Source organism: Falco rusticolus, chromosome 1 (genome assembly GCF_015220075.1).
Source record: "Falco rusticolus isolate bFalRus1 chromosome 1, bFalRus1.pri, whole genome shotgun sequence".
NCBI classification, from domain to species: Eukaryota; Metazoa; Chordata; class Aves; order Falconiformes; family Falconidae; genus Falco; species Falco rusticolus.
Window position 1 is genome coordinate 103004798 of NC_051187.1, and position 23965 is coordinate 103028762.

Sequence of the window (23965 nt, forward strand, 5' to 3'; positions counted from 1 at the left end):
GGCTGTGAGGGTGCAGGGCGCGGGCTGTGAGGGTGCAGGGGCGCGGCCCCCGCCAGGGCAGGCGGGCAGCCGGCTGTGCAGGAGCGCGGCGCAGCTCCTGCAGCTCCAGGCAGAGGGGAGCCGCCCCAGCCCCCAGCAGAAGGCAGGGCGTGCTGGCTCCAGAAAGAGATGGATGGGCTGTACCGTGCTGGTTATGGGACCCACCCAGCCTGGGGTCTCCTGACACCCCTGGGGTCTCCCGACACCTGCAGGCTGAGAAAGGGCACTTCGTGGGGATCTGCCTTATCAGCAGTTTTCCCTTGTCCCTGTCCCGACACCATGAATTTGGGGTCAGGCTTTCCCCGCTGTAGGACGTGGCAGGCAGCTAGGAAAGAAAATTCACTCGACTTTCCCTATACGACAGGTTCTTTGCAGCAACTGGCTGAGGAAGATTGTGACTAGCACAAAAGTGCTGAGGTGGCTTAACTCCGGACAGAGTGTCTGGCATCCAAAACGTGGCAAGGAGAGCAGCCTCTGGGTAAAAGCAGAGCAAAGAAAGTTCCCAAAGTGTTTTCACAGAGTGTTATTTTTAGCCTAGCTATCCAGGAAGCAACGTGGGGTTTTTTGGGGGGGAGGGACAGACACACATGGAGAAGAGGTGACAGTTTCAGCCCACGATGTCAACTAGAGATGTTGCTCCAGAACAACTCCTTTGAGACAGCTGGCTGTAGTAAGGCGCGATGAGTTTCTCATTCCCTGGGCGCATGCTTGCAGTTTGCTAGGTGACAGGTAGCTGAATGTCCGACCGGAGTCCCGCTCCTTGGCTGAGGTTTAGGATCGCAGCTCTGGCCTTCTGCTGAGGCACGTACATGGAAGAGACAAAGCAGCACCTGCAGTACTGTGAGGACCCTAGGCTGTGCCAACTGCTTTTAGCTAATACAGATAATAAATAATTGCAGTCACCATGAAACTTCCTGGTTGGAACTGCCTCCAGATGAACAAAACTGTTGAACAAATCACCAGCTAGGAAAAAAAACCCAGACCAAAGCAATGCAAAAACCAATGCCTCTATTTAGAAGACAATAATACATTTTCAAAATATGTTTCGCTATCTAGATCTAATGGAAATACTTCTCAATGAGAATATTATTTTAACTGGGGAAAAATACTTTTGTGATTTTTAAAACAAGTTTCCACTTGACAAGTAAAAAAAATGTTATGACTTCTCAAGGCCCTACATATACCTTAATATGAAGGCGTGCTTTTGTCCTAAACAGTAAAAGTAACTGCCAAGTCTGCATTCACATTAAACCACGCAGCTGATAACTGTGACACAAATACCAGAGAAGAAAATAACACCATTTTGGTACCCTCCACCATCAAGAACAACGTTGTGTTGTCTTTTGGTTTATAAGTTGAAGAAAAAAACCCCAAACCTTAAGGATAAATGCATTGCTAACATGCAATGGGATCCTGTGCAGAGTTAGAACGGTTAAGAGGTCCGTACGGAAAAGCATTTCAGATCATCGGCTTGTTTTTACCTGGTAACTACAGATGCTTAACAAAGTTTCGCTTGGTGTTTCAAGTTAGTTGTACAAATAATTTTTGTGAAAGGCCCAATGACATTAATGATGAACAGTCAGTGCATACTGGTAGTAAATAGTGCGCAACACTTTACAGAAAAGACAACGCTAGGCCTACAGCAAAATTGTTCTTTGTTTCTGGGCGATACCAAAGCCTGCTGTGCTTCCAGAAGGGTACTTCGCAGCCCACACTCTTAAGGCCATTTGCAAATTTTACCCGTGTCATTTCTGTAATGAATCAGGCCATTTTATTTTTGCTGATATAGTGGTTACGATCGTCTGTGGCTGTCAGTGCAGGTACAAAGAGAGCGCAGTGTTGAAAAAAGCAGGATCTCAAGCAGTTTTAAAATGTAGTTTTAAAAGTTGTAACTTAGCTGGTAAGAAAAGTCTCCTCCCTTGATGACAGCGCAGATTCCCTTCCGTCTCTATACCACAAAAATTATACTTGACACGACCATTTCTCCACAGTAGACAACGTTGGGCAGTGGTAGTTGGTATTAGGTCAGCTCTAATAGTTTATTCTCCAAGCTCACATGTTAAAGAAAATCTACTAAGACGTCCTGATCAGTGGGGACCTTTCATCTTCAGTACTCTGAAAGAAAAAAAATGGCAACCCAGCAAGTTAAATGTGGCACACTGGAGAGCTTCCACAGTGGGGAAGCTGGATTGCCGAGACTCCAAACAGGAAAGGAAAAAGCTCTTGGCTACTACGTCTAAGTACAGTTTCCTGTAAGAGAACAGCAGTACACTAAAAAAGCGCCAGAGGGTGGATGGCAGCGTGGGCAGCGGGCTCACTGTAGCCCCTTACAGAGGATGGAAGGCTGTAACCACTCTGGTGGGAGTGGGGACCACAAGAAGACCTATAACTAGCTGCGTTACTTTTGTTTGCAGGAAAAGCAACAAAAGCCATGTAGAGAAAACATGGCCTTCAGGTATCCCTTTGCCATTTTAATCCCTGTGCAGTGTTCAAGAACATCCAAGAGAGCTGGTGTGAAGCTATCCACCTAGCGTGGGGCAGGAATGCCTGGGACAGGGGCCTCAGGTAATGGGGCAATTTTGACTCTCTAGCTGAGCCTGCTAGTAACACAGGCAGGCTCAAAAGCTCAAAGGAAGAAGTACCAGTCTCTCTTGTAAAGGAACCTGGAGTACAGTTCTGAGAGCATCTGCTCATGAAAAGCGCCCTGGGTACCCAGAGAGAAGAAAAAGAATGAAGCCAAGAGCCCAAAAGCAGCTGCTCAAAGCCACTGCTTGAGGAAAGGAGGCTGCAGACCTCACTGCCAAAGCGCTGCCACTACTGCCACTACCATCACACCCCCAGTCCCGCCAGAGGCATGATGGTAGTGGGTCCCACTAAGATAAAGCATACACATGGTGTGGCTGGGTGCTCAGGAGGTAGGCGTGAGGGTGCTGTCTTACACTGTTGTGAGACAGTATTTAGAAAACACCGCACAAGCAAGACCACACCAAGAACACAGCAACTATTAGGAGAAAACAGCCTACTAGAGTACCCAGTTTATTTCTCCAGGCAAAGGATCCGTAGTTTGTCTCAGCTGAACCAACTGCCTTGCCTATTAGGGTGGAATTCTGCCATCAGCTTTCAATGTGACTAACAACCTTAATGCCAGCATGCCATTTTGGAACAGAACTTCTCATCAACAGACGTACAAACTAGTACTGCCTGGATAAAACTTTCTGCATGCTGTTGTCTATAAAATTCATCTGTTCTTTGGTCAGAAATCTGCATTATGATTCTGAAAAATAATCAACTGGCACAACACAACTGTTTCTACTGAGAATACTGTCAGACTGTCGCTGACTAAACCTGCCCATCAAATAGGGTGGACTTTTTGCATCTTATCCTTCACGGTCCTCTAGACAGGCTGATTTTTTTATTTTATTTTTTTTTACTACTGTTGGGAAGGGAATTAGGCACAGGAGACACAACCTGCCTTACCACGTTTCTTATATTAGCTCCATTCCTTTGCTTTGGTGCATTTATTCTGAGTCTATTAAAACTTCCCTTCCCTAGAAAAGTCATTATAAACAAAAACAACATATAAAAATGTTTGTGTGCAGAAAGACACTGAATCAGTAAAATCAACCAAAAGAAAATCAAATACAGGCAGACGTACAGTAAATGTCAAATTCAAATGCTACTTACCTCTTCACTTATTCCCCGGGACCTGCACACGAGCACAATAAAAACAATCCCAAAAACAATTCCTAGAGCCATGATTACGAAGGGGATTGCAGTTACAACATTGGCTTCCAGCAGGACATGCTTGAGTTTGCTGGCAGATGCTTCATCAATCAGAACACTCTGGAGCAGAGAGGGATGAAGAGGGAAAAAGATTTATTTCTGTTCTTCCTTTATATTAGCCCGCATTACTTTTTTGAAGGGTAGGGAACCAACATTCTCACAACTCTACACCTCTGCTTCACTGCTTCTTGATATACTTTCCCTCTAAGAATTTTTAGCTCTCTTCACGTGGTTGGAGAGATTGTCTAGTCTGCATTTCAAAAGAAAGCAGTGATTTTTAACTGTCAGTTTAGGAATAAAATAATATTGGCCTGGAATAGTGGTGTACATCACCGAAACTAGTTCCCTAGAGTCCTCTCTGCATCCAATTAATTCAGTGATCCAGCTGCAGCACAGGAATATTCACAAAAGACGGTTCAAAAATAGACGTGATCTTGTGAACTCCCACCTCCTCATCCAAGCATCCCTTTTCCTTGTGGCAAATACCTTTGAAATTAAAAGGACTGTCTGACTGAGAGTGTTTTGCAGAGCTGAACTTAATACTATGGTCAACAAGCATTAGGAGAATGTTAGTTAAGAAACAGCAACAGCTTCCTACCTATCACTGTATAAACCAAGAAAAACAGCATTTTCTTTTCTGGTTAGCTCAAAGACAGTATTTTTGCAGGCATAAACATACCACAGTGCTGCAAAGAAGTAACAGTATTTACCTCGTTTATATACATCACTGGAAAAATTAGCGTTCGGATGTTGCCTGTTTCACTGTGTAAAAAAAGCAATAATAAGTTATAGTTTTGCAACTTGAGGGCTGTGAAGACAGCTTATAATAGAATAATGATCAAGGAAACTGTCCCTAAAAAACCTATGGGCTGTTCCTTCTTATTCTTGATTTTCACCTCCCTACTGGAGCAGAACAATCTCGATCTCCAAGATGGGTAATAAATCCTGTTTTGGGAGCAATGGCATGTTTTGGGACTTGGTGGGGAGAAAGAGAGAGAGATCTGTAAGAGGCTCATTAATAACCAACTGAATGACAGATTTGTGCCAGTCAGCAGGAATGCTAAGCTAAGCTAATGTTGAAGGTTACTCATATTTGTAAAACACAGAAACTATTGTCCAAGCAACATGCGCACAGCAGCAACCCCCCCCGCAACATTTGGCACACATGAAATAACAGCTTATGCCTAAGTTGGGTTCATGTGCAGCTCCTGGGCACTAGAAAACAAGGTGGTGCTTTTCTATAGAAACATTATCAACTCTCCCAAGAGGAATGGGCAGATAGAATACTTCTTTTTTAGTTATAATATATAGCAAAGCTGTGCCAATAAACATCAGTTCAGAAGCTAAGTAAGAAGAACAGCTACTACACAGCTTCAGCGACAAGTAAATCAACATGCCAGAAAGACACAAGATGAGGGGAATGGTATTTTTGTGCAACTGAGCTGCAGTTTGGGGACATGCCCCTCAAACTGGAATGCCCAGAAAACCAGGCAGAATCCACTTGCAACACCAAAGGAATGAGGCGTTTCACTCATGGGTTACCTGTGCCCATTCGCAGGGTAGTACTGAGTGCCAAAGTTGCAGTACAAAGATTTCTCTTCATCATACCAGTGCAGTCCCAGGCAAAATACTTCTCTCTACCTGATCAAATGAGCCCTCCCTCCTGAGTTTTGGACAGGACTTGCCGGCTGTGATAAGACATACCACTTGGTCTACATTTTGTGCTTGTTGGGGAAAGGCACAGGCAGCCCTGTCTGGGGTCATGCCTTCTCATTTGGTTTTCACGTGACCGCTGCTGAGAAATGATAGTAAACTGCGATATTTTTGACTCCTAAAAGCTGTGAAGAATAGGACAGCATGTCCTCGCTGCAGTGAGTAGCCACTCTCTGAGTTCTAGCCACGCTCCACTGTGGCAGACCCTCTCTCTGAGCAAGCCAACCAGTGTGATATGACTGGTGCTACCACAAGCATCACATGGAACCTGTGCGTAACATCTTGCTTTTCTTGAGCACTGTCTCTACTCTGCACATGGAACTGCAAAATCTACTTGCTCTGTGAGAAGATACTGCCACTTGTAACTGAGATTTGACTGGATTTCTCTCTCACTTGCTCTCTCCAACCAATATTCCATCTAAACACTGCAGACAAATTCATTTGGAATATCAAATCAGCTGTAAGATATCCACCTGGCAGCAGAGAACACTTACAAAAATTCAGGTAATTTTCTGACGTGAACATTGATTTGCATCCGCTTGGCTGCTTGCAGGACAAGCCCTGTCAGCTGGGGAATAAAAGAAATCAATGTTAAAAAAAGAAAAAAAGAAAGGAAATGGGAGAACACAACCTAATATTTACACAGGTGTGGACTTGACAAGGCAAGACAAGACCTGCTTAGGGTTATTACTTATTTTCCTTCACCAAGATATTATTGTAACTCATATACCTACATTCCAGTTTGCCTCTTAAGGATACGTGAAGAGGCTGCAACGCAGAGAAGGGTGCCATTGTGCTGTGCAAACTTACACTTGTAAGGCTACAGAGAGATATCCCCTTTCTTCCAGATCCAGCTGCAGTTCTGGAAAAGGCTACCACCTACAGCGTTTTATTCTGGTTTCTGAGTACTGCTGCAGAGACTCTGCAATCTCAGCCACAAGGCAAACCTTCCTTCCTCAAGTGTGAAAAACAGATGCTGACCACAGTCAGCGGGAGCGTATGAGCACAGAGTGAAGTGAAACACTTCTCGCAGTAGTGCCACCACTACGTAAGAGTATGCACTTGCATGCACGTGAATATTTTCCTCATTCGAGCAAGAAAATTTAGGCTGCAGAGCGGGTGGCAGGGGGGGAGACGCAGAGCTCATTTTGTGGTAGCACGAAAAAGCTGAGTAGCTAGAAGCAGGGTAACAGGAAGAACCTGGCACCAAACCAGGTATGAAGCAGCATCTGCACTAGACCTTAAAGAGAGGAACTATGCAATTGCTTCCTGCTTTAGCTACACATAACACCTTGATGAGTCAGAGCATGATTTTGCCCTTTCCCTCTACCGACATTCGTATGCGTGGATGTAGAGATCAGTGTTGCAGTGGTTTTAGCTGGGATAGAATTTTCTTCACATAGCTGGTATTGGGCTATGTTTTGGAATTGTGATGAAAACAGTGTTGATAACACATGGGTGTCTTAGTTATTGCTGAACAGCGCTCACAGAGCCTTAGGCCTTTTCTGTTTCTCACGCTGCCCTGCCAGTGAGTAGGCTGGGGGTAGGCAGGAAGCTGGGAGGGGACACAGACAGGACAGCTGACCCAAACTGGCCAAAGGCATATCCCATACCATACAACATCGTGCTCAGCAATGAAAAACTGGGAGAGGAAGTTTGCCAGGGCTGCCATTGCTCCAGGACTAGCTGGTGGTGACCAGCTGGGATTTTTTTGCATCACTTGTTTGTCTTACTTTCATTTCTCTCTCCCTCTCCCTCAGTAAAGCATCTTTATCTCAGCCTGAGTTTTCTCACCTTTACCCTTCTGATTATTTCCCCCGTCCTGCTCACGGGGAGAGAGTGAGCAGCTGTGTGGTGCTTAGCTGCCTACTGCGGTTAACCACAAGTGTAAAACCATGGACCATCAGTCAGTTGCAAGCTCCCTTTATTTCTGACATTTCACAGCAAGAATACCAACAACTCTGTAAGCTGTCATGAAAGACATTATCACCACGCTTCTGTATCTCCCCTCTCGTGATTCCATGCTATCTAAACTGAGTCCAACATCCACAGAATTTTTATTAATTTGCTCTCTTGGACCACATATCCTAGCTTCTTCAACTTGGGGAAAACACATTCAACATAATACTCAAAAGGTTGGGATGGCATGGTGAATGGGAAAAGTAGCCTCATCTGCTGCTAAGAAATATTTTAACCCCTTAATCTCATCATTACCAGTCTGATGGCATCCCTAATTGCACAGGCAGAATGGGAAAAGTATTTTAACTTTGGCTATCCAGCACAATTTGCTCTATACAGCAAATACAAATAGATCAGTTCCAAATAATCTAGTATAGCTTCCTTGAGGTCAATGGGACTATGTCGATACACACCATCCAAGAAGGTGACCTGAACCCATGTGCTTGGATTCACCTACATAACCCTTTAAAAAAAGCTGCACTTACAGGATTGATGTCCAGAAACGTCTCATGATAAGCCTTTTTGGGATGCATGCCCTCTATGTCCTCTATAAACTTTTGATCTGCTTGGTAAAAATGTGGAGCTGATAGAAATATTGGAGCACCTGGAATGTGAAAACATATAAAGTCACCACCTAAGAAAGGCAGAGCAGGATTCAAATTAGTCTTTGAGGACCTCAAAACTCTTGCCACTGTGCCATTGACAATAAAAGGAAATGTCCGTTCTGGAGCTACAGAATCAGCACTCTGACTCCCTGTCTCCAGAACAAGCCAAATTTTCCTTGTGCAGCATCAGCATGGCTTCATGTCTCCAGCTTGCATGCTGGTCTTTTGCACAATTTTCATTCAACTACTCAGGCATGACAGCTACCCGGATAAGAGCAGAGGATAAATGCCCAAGCTGTTCAGTACGGATCCTGGTACTTCCTTCTGATTCCTTGATTTAAATAATTGCTGGAGCAGATAGCATCTGACAGGAAGATCCCCTCAGATCACTACTGCATTTTACAACCAATCAATCTCTTGCTGGTGGCCAATTTCACGGAGCACACTCAGAACACTACATGCCTCAAAACGTCCTCATGTATTTCAGATAGAAAGGAGAAATATGTTCCCCACTGATGTCCCTCCAACCTGCTTCCACCACCTAGTAACATACCTTGCTTGCAGATGCTGACATTGAGGACACCAGTGCCCGGGCAGTTTCCTGGTGGCACACAGAATCCAGCATTGTCTGGGTTAACTGTTGTGTTGGCAAATACCATTGCAGAGGGCACAAAACGGTAGGTTGGGATGCCTGCAACAGTTCCTGAGCTGTCGTACACCAGGTAAAAAGATCTGCAAGGAAGAAAAGCCAGACTCAGATTTGTTAGGTCTTGTGCACACACTGACACCTGCTGCAGAAGTCTGCTGATGCCTGTGTACTGCCTGCAGTAAATGACAGACTTGGTTTAAGCCCATTTCAACAATCTTCTATATTACATTTAATAGCTTTAGATCAGCAAGCACACATCTCGTCATTCTGCTGCTGCACAAAATGGACACTCCTGCACCCAGCTGTGCTGCTCCAGGAACACCAGCGCCCACCTTCAGCATTTCAGGATCTTGCTCTGGGCCCCACATTGCTACTGCGCGTTGTGTGAGACAGTGCTGGTATTCGCTACTGAGGGGGAAAAGGAAAGGAACACAGTCGTGGAACACAGAACAATTTGGCAAGTCCTGAATTTAGCATAACACACACCTATATTGATTTAAATAGAGAATTTCTGGTTGGTTTTGTTCTTCACAGACAGGGCAGTGGGCAAGGGAGGAGACAAGGTGGAACACAAAGAAGGAAGCATCAAGATTTTCTGCATCTTGTTGCATTTCAAACAGCATTACGTCAAGTCATGAATCTCTGAAGAAGGCAGACTGGGTTCTCTAAAAAAGCAAGACACAGAGGAGGGGGTCTGGAGGAAAGAAGCTTCAGGCAAGGTTCATATAATTCCTTCCATTCGCCTCATTACTAGCCTTGCAAGACAGTCCAGTCCACCTTTGCAGTCATCTTCCAAATTTTCACTTTATTTTGAGATAGCACATCCTCAACTTGATGCAGATTGGGGGTTTTTTTGGTTTAATTCTCTCATCCTTCATACCACGAATAGATGCAGAACACTTACACTGTTAAATAAAGTCACAGGAGGAAAAACAACGGCCTAACATGAAACCTCAAGAGGAATGGATGTAAATGTTCTGCTTTAAGGTCTGAGCAACATTTTCTTCTCCTTACCTGCAGAAATCAGAAGAAAAGATGTAAATGTTCTCGTCTTTGCTAATCAGTGGGTGAAAGGACGTCCCATCTGTTCCATTGATCATGTTACATGACTTTGTTGTCCACCAGCTCAATGACCTGAAGAAAACAAAGCAAAGAGAGTAAGGGTTAAAGGATCCTTGAGCGGTGTTCAGGCAATGACAGCTCATGGTCTAATAATTAGACCTGTACCTGTACAGGGCTAAGTCCTATCACCTCAGCTCCGCTAACAAAAAAGGGGATTAAAATGGGTTTAAATTGCATGTGTAGTCTCTTTACACTGGTGCCAGGCAAGCAAGAACACATCTGCAAGCGTTCCTGCCATATATGCAATTGCTGGCAGATGTTTTGTTTAATGGGAGGCGGATGTTTTAGGCAGTTCATCTTTGGCTTCTCTGTAACACACGCTGCCCACTGAAGAGGCGTTAGATACCTGGGTACAAGTTGGCCCAGCCTTGACTCTAGGTACAGAGCAGTGAGGAAGCGTGGTGTCTGGGAACACTGGCTGTGTACATGCAGGAAGCCACCCACAGGTGGCTGGGATGGGTGTCCTAGAGGAGGGAATGGAGAGGGGGTCACCTCTGCCAAGAGGCGATCAGGGCTCTGGAGGAGAGTATCCACAGCAGTCTGCTCGCCAAGGGCCAGGGCTGCCTTCCTGTCACAGTTATATGACACATACCAAAATACTGGGGGGCTGGTCTGAAGCTACAGTCGCTAAGAGCTACTGCCATCCTCAGAATAAAATGACTTTTTTTTTTTTTTTCCCTTTTTGTGAACAATGCTTACGTTCATCCAGAATGTGAAAAGGGGCAGATTTGGACAGAGGCCACACCACGCTGAAAAACTTACTCTTTTCCTTTCCATTCCACAATCCTTGAGAAGTTCAGGTAGTTTGTTTCCCCGCTTAGGAAAACATACTCTCCATCATCGGTTCCATTCATCTGCAAACAGATACGTGAGCTTTTAATCACTCTGCTCATTCTGTAACACCTGGCTGGTAACTACAACAGAGTGGCAGGAGCTGATGATGTCATTATGTCAAATCCACCCTAGGAGTGATGGACTTCCCCTGTGGTAAGTGCAATTCATTAAGCCCCACCTTGAATATAAATGCGGTGGAAGTGACTGGGCTCAATTCTTACATCTCCCAAGTGAAGGAAATATAACACTAGAAGAGCTTTTTTTTTTCCTTCAAAATTTGCCACTAAAAAACAGCCCTTAGCAAAAAAATAAACCCACAGCAAATGACCTGAGCACTGCAGATGATTTCCAAGAAACAAGGAGCCCCCATAGCCCAAAACATGCAACCAGAAACTCTGTGGAAGCCCGTAATGGCTCCAGCACAGAAATAACATACAATTTCAATCAATTACTAAGGAAATTGGTCAGGAAAATTTTCTAGGAGTTTGCACAACCAGCCCCACAGAGCTCGTGTTATGCAAGCGAGCACAGGCAATACTGGTTAGTCCTTGGGAAGCTTATCCACACCTGATAAAGAGAAGTCAGATAAAAACACTCACAGCTGTGCTACCAGCCAGTACCTAGACACAGCCAAACTGAAGAGGGAACATCCTCTTGCTATCCCTGCAGCCTACGTCCTGGCCTCAGCCCAGGCACATCCTTCTCAAGTGGTGATGAGAGTCCAAACTCTGCAGCAAGGAAATCATTCCCCATGTAAAACATCAGAAAGTCTCACATCCCAGTTACCTTATTAAACAAACCAAATACTGGATCGATCTCAGGATGCAGAAGATGAATGGTGGACAGGAGCCTGTCTTTGTAGCCCCACAGTAATTCATGAACTGTGTGAACTGTAAACAGGGATTCTTGGTACAGAAGCAGCAGCACTTCTGTGGCAAACTGAAGAGGAGTTGACCTGGTCCACTCCATCGCTGTCTGCCAGGGAATTGGAATAAGGGAGCAATGGTCAGATTTATTGTAGAATAAATAATACTGGCTGAGGCACACACAGACACATTTCAGCACTGCACATGTTTCAACTGTATTTTCAGTTTCATTATTTCTACTCGCAGCAAGTAATGTGCTGCCTAACAGGTTCTTCAGCTCTTCTCCCACAGGGATGTGCTCTGGCAGATTCCCGTTCAGCCTGGCACTGGCACACAACCAGCTCAGTTCCATGCCATTATCTGCCACAGTCTTAAGATTTTAAGTGAAATGTGCAAAACCGCTTTCTAAACAGCCTGAACTTCACACGTAAGTTACAGCTGGAGACATGCTTTGAATTTCACTGTTAGGAAGTCACTGTTTACATTTTTAAAAGCCATTTTTCGAAGATAGCCATTTCTCCAAAATGCAAACACCACCAAAATTTCTAGCCGACGAGTGATTTTACAACATGTCCTTAAAAAGGCAAAACCAAAAGAAGGCAATATTACTTGAGTGAATCAACCTGTAGTTCTAGTACTGCCTCTTACAGCACATCACAGTCAAAAATCTGAACAAGAGGTAATCCTTACCACTGCTCAAATGCCTGGGAGGAATTGTAAATACAGTGACTGTATTGTTTGCAAGTTTTAGTAAGCTGAGTCCTATCTACTACTATATACAGTGCATTTATGTATTAATCCATAAAATCAAACAAGTTATTTTTGGAAATGCTGGGGGAAAAGTAGAAATTAAGGTATCCTGTAATTGAAGTCAGTTAAACTACTACAGGGATTAGTTACACAACCAACCAGTATTCTAGTACAGTCTAATTTCCTTTGGAAGGTATAACAGCTTTAAATTTGCATGTTGGCGTATACGCCTGTACGAGACCAAAAGTAATGGTCTGCCTCTGATCACCAAAATGAGCATTTGTTTGCAGAGTACCTTCATCTAACATATCTTGGGGTACATGTTTTAACTTTAATTTTATTCTGACAGCACCCTTTCATTCAGCTGTATCTGAAACTCCTCTGCTATAATTTTCTGTTTGAGATGCAGACTTGCAGGCAATTTTTGCGATTTTGACAAAAACAACCTCAAGCATTCCAAACTTTCTCATTCAAAAGTCAGAGTTCCTCCTATACATTTGACATGACTAATTCCCTAGTTTCACTTACTCATGGAAACTCAACAATCCTGATTTCTGCTCATCTCCAAATTGTGTGTGTCAGCTCTCAGCGCAAGGGTGAGGCACTAACACTACAGAGGCGTATGGAGAGGGAGGAACATTAAAAAAACCCACCCCACAACAGTCCAAACTAAAACTAAATGCAGTAACTGCCCCAGACATAGACTGACTCTCTCGTTCTTCAATCACATTTTCTACCACAAAGGGAGAGACAATATGAAGCAACAAGCTGCTAGTTATAAAGCATATTAAGATGATTTCTAAGCATAAATGAAAGAGAACTCACCACTGCAGGAATGTTAACTGTTCTAATCAGGTCCACTTCAGGGTCTCCAACTGACTTCTGAGGTTCAAATATATACGTCTTTGGATTCAGAGCAGATACTTTGGTACCGTTGTCCAAAAACTGAACATGCACTCTTGGCCTGTATTCTCTGAAAAACAAGAGAATTGGTTCTCTAATTGAGTTAAACAAGTACACATAACATTAATTGCAATTAACTTATGGCTAGTCTACTGCTTTAAGCACATAAAGGGCTGGATTTTCAGCTCATTGGGAGTAGACTCATTTTTGCTACTGTTGCTGTCAGCAACAAAACTCCCCTTGGTGTCAGTGTAAGCTGAATGAGACCTCACGGGGTGCTTCCAAAAATGCCACCCCACATGTTAATTGCACTTCATATTTTTGCTTTGTCTTTAAAAACCTCCAAGGAAAGAGAACGATTTCAGACCATACAGAAGGATTTAGAGGCACTATATATGAGACTGTCCTTGAATTCTCTTAAATTGGAAAATGAAACTTTTGCCTCTTTGCTGCAGGCAAAATTCACTTCCAGGCCGAACAAGATGTAGGTTTCACATTAAGTCTCATTAACCTGACCTAAGAATCTACCAGAATCTTTCTGCTGGCTTCAAAGTACTTTGCACTAGGAATTCTGGGCTTACATGTGACAGGACCACAGAACAAGCCTCATTTAAGGCTCTTCTCCTTCAATTCTCAGGCAGGAATCCGGGACACAACAGAAGTCCAACTGAATTTTTGCTGTGAACTACTCATGGCCTGGGAGGTTGCTTCTGTTACTGTCTATGTACTCTGACGAGCAGCATAAGACTCAGGATTGCTGACAACCAAATGCAATTGGCAAGAAACATCAAACGCTACCTGCTGGTCTGATGAGGAAGTCAGTTCTTAATTACTCTGAAACACATGTCATTACCATAATTCAGTCCCTTGCCACTACAATTTTACTAACAAAAAACATACAATTCTGCAGAACTGGCTGGCTCAGGCTCAAAATGAGTTTTCCATGTGGCTTCAGCAAACCTGAAAAGGGAAATGGCAGGCTGTCTGCTCACGGCACCATCTTTTTGGCGTACACATGAAGTGCACTGTATTTCAGAAGTCTACATTGACTCCAGAGTTTGTTGACTTTTACCTTGCTTTGCTTCCTGTGTAAATTTTAAGTCTCAAGACGTGAAGGTGAATTATCCTGCAAGACCCTGTGCTATGATGTTTTTCATTCATTTCAGATCCTGGCTGCACTAGATCCATCAATGCAGCTTCATGACAGGCTGTATTTCTCTGGTTCAGTCTTTCACATTTAAAGCAAACTGGAAAGGCCTGTGAACCTGTTCTTATTAAAAACCAACCATTTCCCATCTTCCCTACACAAACAGCGTTATCTACCACTCTTCAGCATCCCTGCCACATTTTGGCTTGATTTCGCAAGAGCCTCTTGTACAGCAACCTGCTTCATGTCCTAGGGCTTGAACTGAGGGGATGGAAATTGACAACTGTGAAGTGCCTTCCCTAAAATAGGCCAGAGTTAACCTGAGAAGCCTCTCCAACTCTGAAAGGGCCGGAGAGGAAAATAATACTCCCTGATTAGAGATACAAGTACAAGGCTCTCCGATGTTAAGGACCAAAATCTGTAAATGTGTGCAAGACCAGACAACATTCAAGCATTCTTTGGGACTCGGCAGGCTTGAGCAAATAAACAGCTTGGCCTTTTATTATTTTATATGCTGCAAATTCAACTTTCAGGATTTAAAAACACAAGCATTACTACATTTTTGTTACAGAAACTACCTCTGTACTCTGTAAACTGGGTTTACAATGTATGTTGGTCAAAACAATGAACTGCAGGAAGGATCTGCAGGAAGAGATTTGATTTAGCTGTCCCACCTCCTCTTTCTCACTCAGATTTTTTTCCTCTGCTTGTCTGGGCCAGTTTACTTCCAGCTTTTCTCCCCAATACTCTGTTTAACAAAAACACTGGGCCACGCACTTCATGTTAGGGCATTTTAGGTGTTCTGCCACATGCTAAATCTAATGAGTCTTTAATGCTTTGCTACATGGGGCCTGTGAGACAAACTTGGTATCTATTCTCTGGCTCGAGCAGGCAGTATGTCTGCAACATCCCTCCCTTCTCCTTGTCCTCCCCCTCCCACATGCCTCCTCTTTTCCCCCACGTGCTGCTGACAGTTTGGTAGGGTTGGCAGTGACAGCTAGGCAAGGATTAAAGAATCTCCTGGAAAAAAAGCACTCCACTTTCGAACTTTCCTCTTTATTCTATCAGATGGAACACAGCACAATCGAATCCTGTTCAGACATGTCAAAATCAGGCTCACCAAACAAGCCAGAAGCAACTGAAACACACAGTGCTGGAACCTGCAGCCTCCCTCCCTCACCCACAACAAACAATTCAGCCTGTGGCATGTATTAAAGGGGAAGGCTCTGCCAGCTAGCCTCGAACCAGCAGCCCAGGCTGGGCCCCTCCTTGGGCACACACCAACCCAGCCAGCTACATCACCAGCTCTGTTCATCCCACTGAACTCTTTCATGGATAAGCTGCAGCTTCACAAACTGGACTACACGTGGTACCCAGAAGACACTCGGAGCTAAGGAAAGGGCAAAAAAAGAGGCTAGCAAAGGGTGCAAAAGAGCATGAGCCATGTGGTTTCATGTAGCTGTATTACATCTAGAGCTGGCCCTATTTATCTTCCTGGCAGAGAGAAAGCACTGCTGACTAATTATCAGCACTACACTACAAAGGCCTGAAGAAAAGCTTGGGAACTTGAAAGCTTTATATATCTTTTCTCCAGCTCTACTGGTTTATCTAATACAAGGTGTTTTGCCAAAGCACCACACGTAGTTTTGCCAAGGCTGAGGAGACACAGTACTAAAATACAGAGGAGACAGGGAAAGATTGATGGCAGAGAGTGAAGCAAAGCCAAGGTATGGGAAGAAAGAAAGGCAAGACACACCACAGAGAGCTTACTACAAAGGCTCTCCCTATTCTACAGTGCGTTTTCCAAATCCTAACAAGCAGATTCTGATCATTTTACAGCTTAGGTAAAGACAACTCCTTCTGGCACTAAGCTGGTACCCGGTCTGAATGAACATGTGTGACCAGAAGTGAGACTGACAATGAGACATCAACCTTTTTGCCATGGTTCTCATACCTCCATGACTCCAAAGACGGTAACACTTCCTGCCACAGGTCTGCTCCTGGTTTATGCTGCTACGTGCAGCAGAGCAGAGTGAAGCTCTAAAGGAAATCTCATTTGTAAGGTGACTTTAAACTTTAAAATCTCTCCATGTGCAGCAGAGTCCTACTGTTCAGTGTGCAGCCCTACCACACAGAAGGAGAGTTCAAGAAGCTAGATAAGCTCCAACACTGCACATGGCCTTAGTAAGTTTGTCTGTCTGTAAAAACAGTAGACATGTCTAACTATAAAGTAGGTTTTATAGTGAGGGCTGGCCGAGAAAGATCCCTGTGTAGTACCACACTCTAACTGGTTTTCTGGCCGCATTTTTACCAACGTGAATTATGCAACTTCAGCTAGGAACTGAGTTCTGAGAGAACACATGAATCATGCTTTTATGCAACCCTCCTCTCTCCACTCTCAAACATCACCCAACTGTTTTTTCTCTCATAAGACAGGAGGCCAGGATGCAAACAACTTCCTCTGTGTTCAGCAACTGAGGAACAGCAGCACACAAGCAAATCTTGCCCAAAATCTGATGGAAGTCACTGCCTTAAACTGAAACTGATTGCAGGTTCTCCAAGTGTCAGCCTAGTTGTACTGTCTGGGTGGGGTATGACCATCGTCCCTTCAATAAACTTCTGCTCACACATTAACAGGTAGGTTTTCTCCTACAACGGGACCCCGAGCGTTCTGGAACCCACTTTTCAGCTTCCTTCCACACAACAGGTTTAATGAAACATGCAAATAGTGAAATGGTCCTACCGGTAGGTGTATGGCCCTATTTCCTCTACAAGAGGAGTATCGCCTTGAAGCACTTCCAAGGGATTTGTCACATTAAAAAAGTAGAACTGCATGTAGACTGGTGGAGGAGGATCCTCCCAGGCTTCAAAGGTTTCCGTGCCATTTTTCAATACTGTTCCCTGAAACAAAAGAAAGACAGATTAGCTGTTAACAGTAGATGCTGTATAATATGTATAGGCAACAGAGGAATTGTTGTCCTCAGAACAAGTGCAGGCAATAGGATTTGAGACCCCAATTCTATGAAGGCTTATAGATATGTTTTAGTTTGAAACATCTCACTAAGTACAGACAAGATAAGGCACACGCTACAATGGCTTGCAGGCTAGGGGCATGCATTTGTTGTGTTGCCTGACATTTTTCAGAATGAAGGTTTATCAGCTATTACACAGCAATCCTGTTCCATTTCCCATGTCAGCAAAAACCTAACTTAGTGTAAGATACCACAAGATGTGCCAACATTACAAATAAAACTGGAACTCAACAGTGCAAGGCCAAGGGGTCCTAAGAGAGGCCTCTTAGGAGGAACAAGGCCAGAAAAGAAGCTTAGATTCCATGTGTTTTGGTTTTGTTTTCTTTGCCTAAGAATGCCAGATTCCAGTACAGCTGCAAGATTCTGTCTCTAAAGCAATGAGACTTTGTTTTTCAGTGGGCTGTGAGGAAAACTTACAAGTGACAGGAACTGCTTTCACGTAGGCATATTAGGATTTGTGCCTTTCTGAGGTCTCTGAAGAGGGCAAAGATTCTTCGCCCTCTGTCTTTAATCACTTTCCTACAGCAATGACAGCGCATGCATCTCCAGACCCATGGACTGTCAGTCTATTTTATAAACAATAAAACCTGGACCTACGAAAGAAAAGCTATAAATCATAATTGTATCACAGAAGCACTTAATTAATGAATCAGTAATTCCATTCCCTACTAGCATACACACTATAAGGTAAGTCACAGCTGTACCTGTATGTAGCTCCTTTAGAAACACATAATAGAGGTCTCAACACCTCATTTTTCTACCATTCCATTTTAGATAAAATTCACCCAACTACAAAAGCATCATCACCAACACCACCAAAATCAAGGCTTGTCATATAGCTGTAACATTGGTACTGCTACTGTGGTAATAAAGAGAAATTTGGCTTGCAGAGTGGAATTTTCAGGAATTAGCACAAAGAAAACTGTATCTTTGAAAACCGTATCATCTGTAGGCGGAAGAAGGGGAGGGGGGAAATAATTTGCAATTAAATGGGTCTTATCAACACTTGCTCCTTTTATTCTTCTGAGAAAACAAGTCAAATATTCTAAGTGCAAGCTCAAAAGCAGGGCAGTCTGACTGGACAGCTGCCACTTCTGGGTTACTGTTTATGGGGTCTCATCAGCCACAGTTGCCTCAGGACTCATTCTTGGCTTTCACACTTCAGGAGCTGTTTTCTCTCCATGTAGATTTTAATTTAAAGAGAAGACTGTTTCAAAGAAAAACTTACTGGCAGGAGCTTGGCGTGGCAGCAGTCTTGCTGAATGGCAATGAAAGCCAGCCCAGCTGGTAGCACTTCGCAGTTTCAGACTGCTTTCCTCTTTCAAACCATGTTTTCTGTGCACAGCACAAAAAATAATATTTAAGACATGCTTCAGGAGCTTCGAGCATTTCTTTGGAGCTACCAGCACCTCATATATACCATCTATACCATATACATACAGCCCAATGCTTTTTGATCCCATTTTCTTGCCATCTATGCCAAGAAGACTCCTCCTTGTATTCCCACAGAGCCCTCCTGAGGTTGGTGTGTAGGATCAGGAACAGAAAATCTCCCCAAATCAGGCATGCTGCTTTCATGATGTCACCACAAAGGGCTGGGAGCAAGGCAGAAATGTATTTAAGACACCTATAGATGACCGTGATAGTTTTTCTCCACACACACAGAAGCACAGTACAAAGCCATTATTTCAGAGGTGGTGGTGTACTGAACTAGGGATGTCTGCTCCCTTCCTAAGTTGTATAAATCTCACATCTCTCACGTGCATGAAACGCAATGACTATAAGCTTGACACTGATAAACAGAGCAACTATTGCCTGTCTTGACCGTAACCATCCGTATCTAGGAATTTGAACTGTTCTCTAACAACTACTAAGCATATTCAGGACACCTATCTATTGCTCAAATGTCTGACATACGAGGCAACTAAAATGAGAGATTACTACTCGGTCTAAATGTGCAATGTTTAAAAAAACAAGTTCACCCTGGTCATATTCATTCCAGTTTGAGGCTCCAGTCTATCCTTTATGATGGAGGGATCGCATTTACAATGTGCAGGGAGGCTGTGTCCCCTGCCCTCCTCTCCTGAATTAGGCTGAAAACAAGAAGCTCCCCAACTCCATGTAGCATCCCTATGTGCAGGGTTTCCACCACACTCTCTCGATTTGCACAGAAGCATGAGATTACACACAAAGAGCATTAGTAAGAAGGAAATGAAGGAGCTTTTATCTAGCAGGTTGGTTTAAATACAGGCTCCTGAGATTCTGAAATGGTAAGTGAACCCCTGGGAGATGGGCTGTAGAGCAAAAGGGTAGTGAAACAGAAGTCATCTGGTGATTTATCTCCTGGATTCTGCAAGACACCATTTGGCTCTCCCACAGAAATGACATGTCTATTTATAGCTCTGTACAGTGACAGCCCCAGTTGTAAACCCAGGTTCACAAACTTCTGAGCTGGATTCAGATAGACTCCTGTAAAACTCTCCAACAATAAAATATGATAAGCTCTTTTCTTCTGTTTTTTTTGCCAAATGTTACAGGGATATTTGGGTCTACCACATGCTATTACACAGCCTAGATCTGAGAGAAAAGGATGAGGGCATATTTTTGAGCAAAACATATGTCCACATCCCTCAGCTGGTGGTATTCAAGTTTAGCTCTGCTGATTTCCTTCCACACCAGAGTAGGATCTGATGTTACACGACTGGGATTGCTTGGGTTTTGTCAGAGCTTGTGTTCACTACTAGGTTGGGCAGGCTGCAAGACACTAGAACAGAGCACTTTAAAATATATAAATATTTTTTATATTTATTTTATATTTATAAATATAAATAAAAATATATAAAAATAAAAATAAATGTATAAAAGATAGAGCTCCAGTGTAGATATTGCTGCTGTACCATTTAAGGCCAGAGAATCGGATCTTTCCTCCTTCCACATTTATGTGCAAGAACAGGAGACACAACTGCCTCATCCGCTGATGTCTCCTTGTCTTGACAGTGCTTCACACAAAGGAAATAAAAAGCAAGCTTTCCCTCCCAAATATAGCTGTTACTGCTAGTGACAGTGCAGGTGGGAAATGGTACTGAACATTTTTGGAATCTACACAGAAAATTAAATTTCATTTTTCTTCCCTGGAACTACAAAATGTTCTAATTCCAAGACATGTTTTTATGCATTCACCTGCGACAGAATTTAATTGCAACTTTTTAAGACAAGTATAGGGACAAGCTTTCAGAGCAATATGAACAGACTTCTCTAACCCTGCACCTTAGGAATGGTCTGCTCAAAAGCAGCATCTCAACAGATCCTTCATCTAAGCCTCCAAACTAACTGTGCCAAGAGCATAAACCAATATAAAACAACATAAAACAACAGCAGCAAAAAAGGATCAATACATAAACTACACCAAGGGACAAAGTATCTTCCCTGTCCTTCTGGGCCCTAAACACTCCAGACAAACCAGCTCTAGAGAAGGCTGGCAACAAAAGTCCAGTGAAATTTCAAGGGGTCAGAAGACTAAGCACCTTCTAAAATGATCAGTGTAAGGTATGTGGCATAAAGCAAACACTTGAGGTAAAGGACTGATTGCCCACATTTGGAATTAGGTGCATAGATCAGAGGCTGTTATAAACTGCAGGTTATGGCAGTAAAATACATAACCATATAACCAACACAGAGCACAAGGCAAACACTGCGAGCAGCTAGGAAGGCCTTTCTCCTGTAGGCAGCTAATTTATTCTTGTTCATTACAGGTTTTTCCCCCCATTATTCACCGGAGTTTCAGGTGCTAGCCCCTGATAATAAACAGGTATTGGCCAAGCTGGACATTTGATGCGGCGTGGCACTCGAATTCACAAAAACCCAGAAGACTGGCAAATGCTACAGAAGTAAGTTGACAGGATTTGAATGCCTTCTGGGAAAGGTGCTCCCACTGTCCTTGTCACTACGCCTCCGCCTGCTGATTTTTAAGGGGATGTGAGGTCTGACAGCAGGCTGGATTCCCCACTCTTCCCACATCCCCTCTGTATCCAAGAGCCCTGCCTTCGGCTGGAAAGGATGCAGCACACAAACTGAAAGCTGACCCACCCTCAGCGGTTCACAGGTCCTAGGTTTGGACACACAGGTGCTTCAGCTGCTCCAAAATGTGGTCTTGTGTTTCAGCTGTAGTTGAGGCTGCAAAGACAGCTCTTCACGATGAGTCAGCTCTGTTTCAGGACCACTGGAAAGCCCTCAAAGGAACATGAACTACCTGTCAAAAGGGCAACCTCTTGCCCCTTCTGCAACTCCTCCAGTGACAGACAAGTTGAGGAGGCTAAGGGCCAGAGCTCAGAGATAACGTTTCATGTCCAATGCCCTGGACTGCAGGGAGCTGGAAAAGCTCAAGTCTTGCCACATTTCAAAGGCAAATTGAGATTTGTCTATTTGCCCAAGGTTTTCTAAGCTGTATACATGATTACACAAGAGACAGCAACTTTCTAGACTACGCACAAATGAGAAAAAGCTCACATGGAATAAGACACATATGGAAAGTAGCCGAATCAGCAGAGTGATTGGGAGCACACTGCTTTGGGGCTGAAAGCTGTACTTCTGCAGCTTGTGTGTGTGGCTCCTGGAGAAGGCCAGGAAGGAGTCCATAGCTAGCGCAGGGAGCAGGACGCTTGATTCTGTGCATCCAGACATATGGTAGCACAAGCTGAAGAGCAGGAAGCAGGAAAATACTGAGCTCTGGAAACTTTATCCTGCATTACTGAAAGCTCTGCTGAGCGAATACCAACTTACTCTTACATAATCAACCACTAAGGGTAAGGAGCATGCAGCTAAGAGATAATACGCGTAAGGAGGATCACGCCTAATTCCTAACAGTCTTATGCTCTACCACCAAACTATTTTTTTTACCCCATTGCTCTTTTGACAGGAGCATGAAATAGACTTGAAACTAGACCTTCTGCTGTGATGCGGAGGATGACAGACTCCTTTCCGAGGAGACCCAAGGTCTCGGAGATGGACCTGCAAATAAAAGCCTATGCAAAACGCTACTGATTTGGCTTGGTTTGCATACAATCTGCATACATTAACATTCACATCACACCTGGCTTTCAGACTGGCTAGAAAAGGTATGGGCTGACGATCAAATGACTGCAGGATAAACCACCCATTATTACCCATGCTACGCTCCAGCATGGCAGAGGCACATACCTGAGAACAAATGCTGTAGGAGTAGCTGTACGAGCAGTTCCTGAAGAGCAGCTGGTGTGCTGGCAAGCTGCAGGACTGCTTAGCCTATGGCAGCCTTTTGGGTTCTTTTTTGCTACCCCCTGAAGTTTACAGGCACACAACCTGCTTTAAGCTGACTGCCAATCTAAAATTGCATTTGCTAAACCAAACTGCTCTAAGTTAAGACAAAACAGCTTCCATGTTAGGAAATGCTCCCTGTCAATAGCCCAAAGAAAAGAACAGTAGAGTGGTTAGGACATCACAGGGGATCAGCAGACTTTGGTCACTAGTTAGACAACAGCACTGGTCAAACCCCTTCATTTGTTAGCACTCTTGGCTTCTGTGTCAAAATAACAAGAGGATAATATATCTCGGACTAGGTTAATAAATAATTGTTCATTTACATGCATCACAGGTATTTTAAGGGAGTTACTAACACGGTTGACCCTTCTCACTGGACCACCAGATAAATGTAGCGCCAGTATGAAAGAGGAACAAAAGCTCAGACCGCGAACAGTGACAGGCTCTGCATTCGTAACAACACTAGGACGGGTGTCCCTGACCTGTGCTACAAGCAGCCTTTAACAACAGGGTGACATACCTCGCTGTCATCACCCAGCCTGGGAACCTACCACGTGCTTCAGCCCACAGCACCTCTGGCCGTGCTCCAGAGGCAGCGCTAAATGGAGCAGCAGAACAACCTACTGTACAAAAGCTGCAACAAATCTGCCACAGGGATGGCAAAACAGGAGGGGTGCTTTAGATGTCCCCTGCTCGCCTCGTGAGAGGGCTCCTCACCGCGGCTGCTGCCCCACCGCCAGCGCAGCTGCCCCAGGAGAACTGGTTTTTGCTCCCACTGACCCGGTTTTACCCGGCCCGGCCCGGGCCCAGCGCAGCCCCAGCCCCACCCCGCGCCCCAGCCCCGCCGGGCGGTGCGGCCAGGGGGCTCCCTGCCCAGGGATGCTCCTGCCCTCGCCCAAGCACAGCTGGGGCAAGGGGGGAGCCAGGCAGCGCCTCCCGCCAGCCCCATCCCTCCCTCCCTCCCTCCCTCCCTCCCTCTCCTCCCAGGGTGATTCTGGAAGGGAATAAACCGCTCCGGAGGGACCGGGGTGGGAATCGGGCCGTGCTCTCACCTGCTTCACCTGCAGGTCCACCACCGTCTGGAAGACGTGCGCGACCAGCAGCGAGATGCTGGCGATCAGCAGCGTCATGGCCAGGACCCCCACGGTGACGAGGCACAGCGACTTCATGGCTGCTGCCGAGAAAGGACCAGGGGCCGGGCCGCCGCCGCCGCCGCCCGCAGGCTCCGGGCCGGGCGCAGGGGGCGGGCGGCCGCCTCGCTCCGCCCG

General features: G+C 44.6%; 1 protein-coding gene across 2 annotated transcripts; it reads right to left on the bottom strand.

Annotated features, from left to right (window-relative positions):
* Positions 1 to 547: 547 nt before the first annotated feature.
* SCARB2 (scavenger receptor class B member 2) lies at positions 548 to 23947 on the bottom strand. Of its 2 annotated transcripts, XM_037392656.1 has the most exons (13): positions 23750 to 23947; positions 17114 to 17271; positions 13146 to 13293; positions 11491 to 11679; positions 10633 to 10724; positions 9763 to 9882; positions 8653 to 8831; positions 7980 to 8098; positions 6030 to 6103; positions 4533 to 4584; positions 3724 to 3882; positions 3517 to 3587; positions 548 to 2154 (listed from the first exon to the last, which is right to left on the bottom strand). In XM_037392656.1, exons 1-12 carry the CDS (start codon positions 23864 to 23866, stop codon positions 3558 to 3560), a joined length of 1437 nt encoding a protein of 478 aa, XP_037248553.1. In that variant the 5' UTR covers positions 23867 to 23947; the 3' UTR covers positions 548 to 2154; positions 3517 to 3557. The 2 variants fall into 2 exon arrangements, with proteins under 2 accessions (XP_037248553.1, XP_037248543.1); XM_037392646.1 differs by lacking the exon at positions 3517 to 3587 and having other exon boundaries at positions 23750 to 23946.
* Between the last annotated feature and the right edge of the window lie 18 nt (positions 23948 to 23965).

Excerpts from the sequence above, each read along its gene's own strand:
- SCARB2 (XM_037392646.1), bottom strand. The coding sequence starts at position 23,866 with ATGAAGTCGCTGTGCCTCGTCACCGTGGGGGTCCTGGCCATGACGCTG. Across the intron at positions 11,680-13,145 it reads CAGTTAACATTCCTGCAGTG|ACAGCGATGGAGTGGACCAG; the intron begins GTGAGTTCTCTT and ends ATTCCCTGGCAG. Across the intron at positions 10,725-11,490 it reads TATTTGGTTTGTTTAATAAG|ATGAATGGAACCGATGATGG; the intron begins GTAACTGGGATG and ends ATCTGTTTGCAG.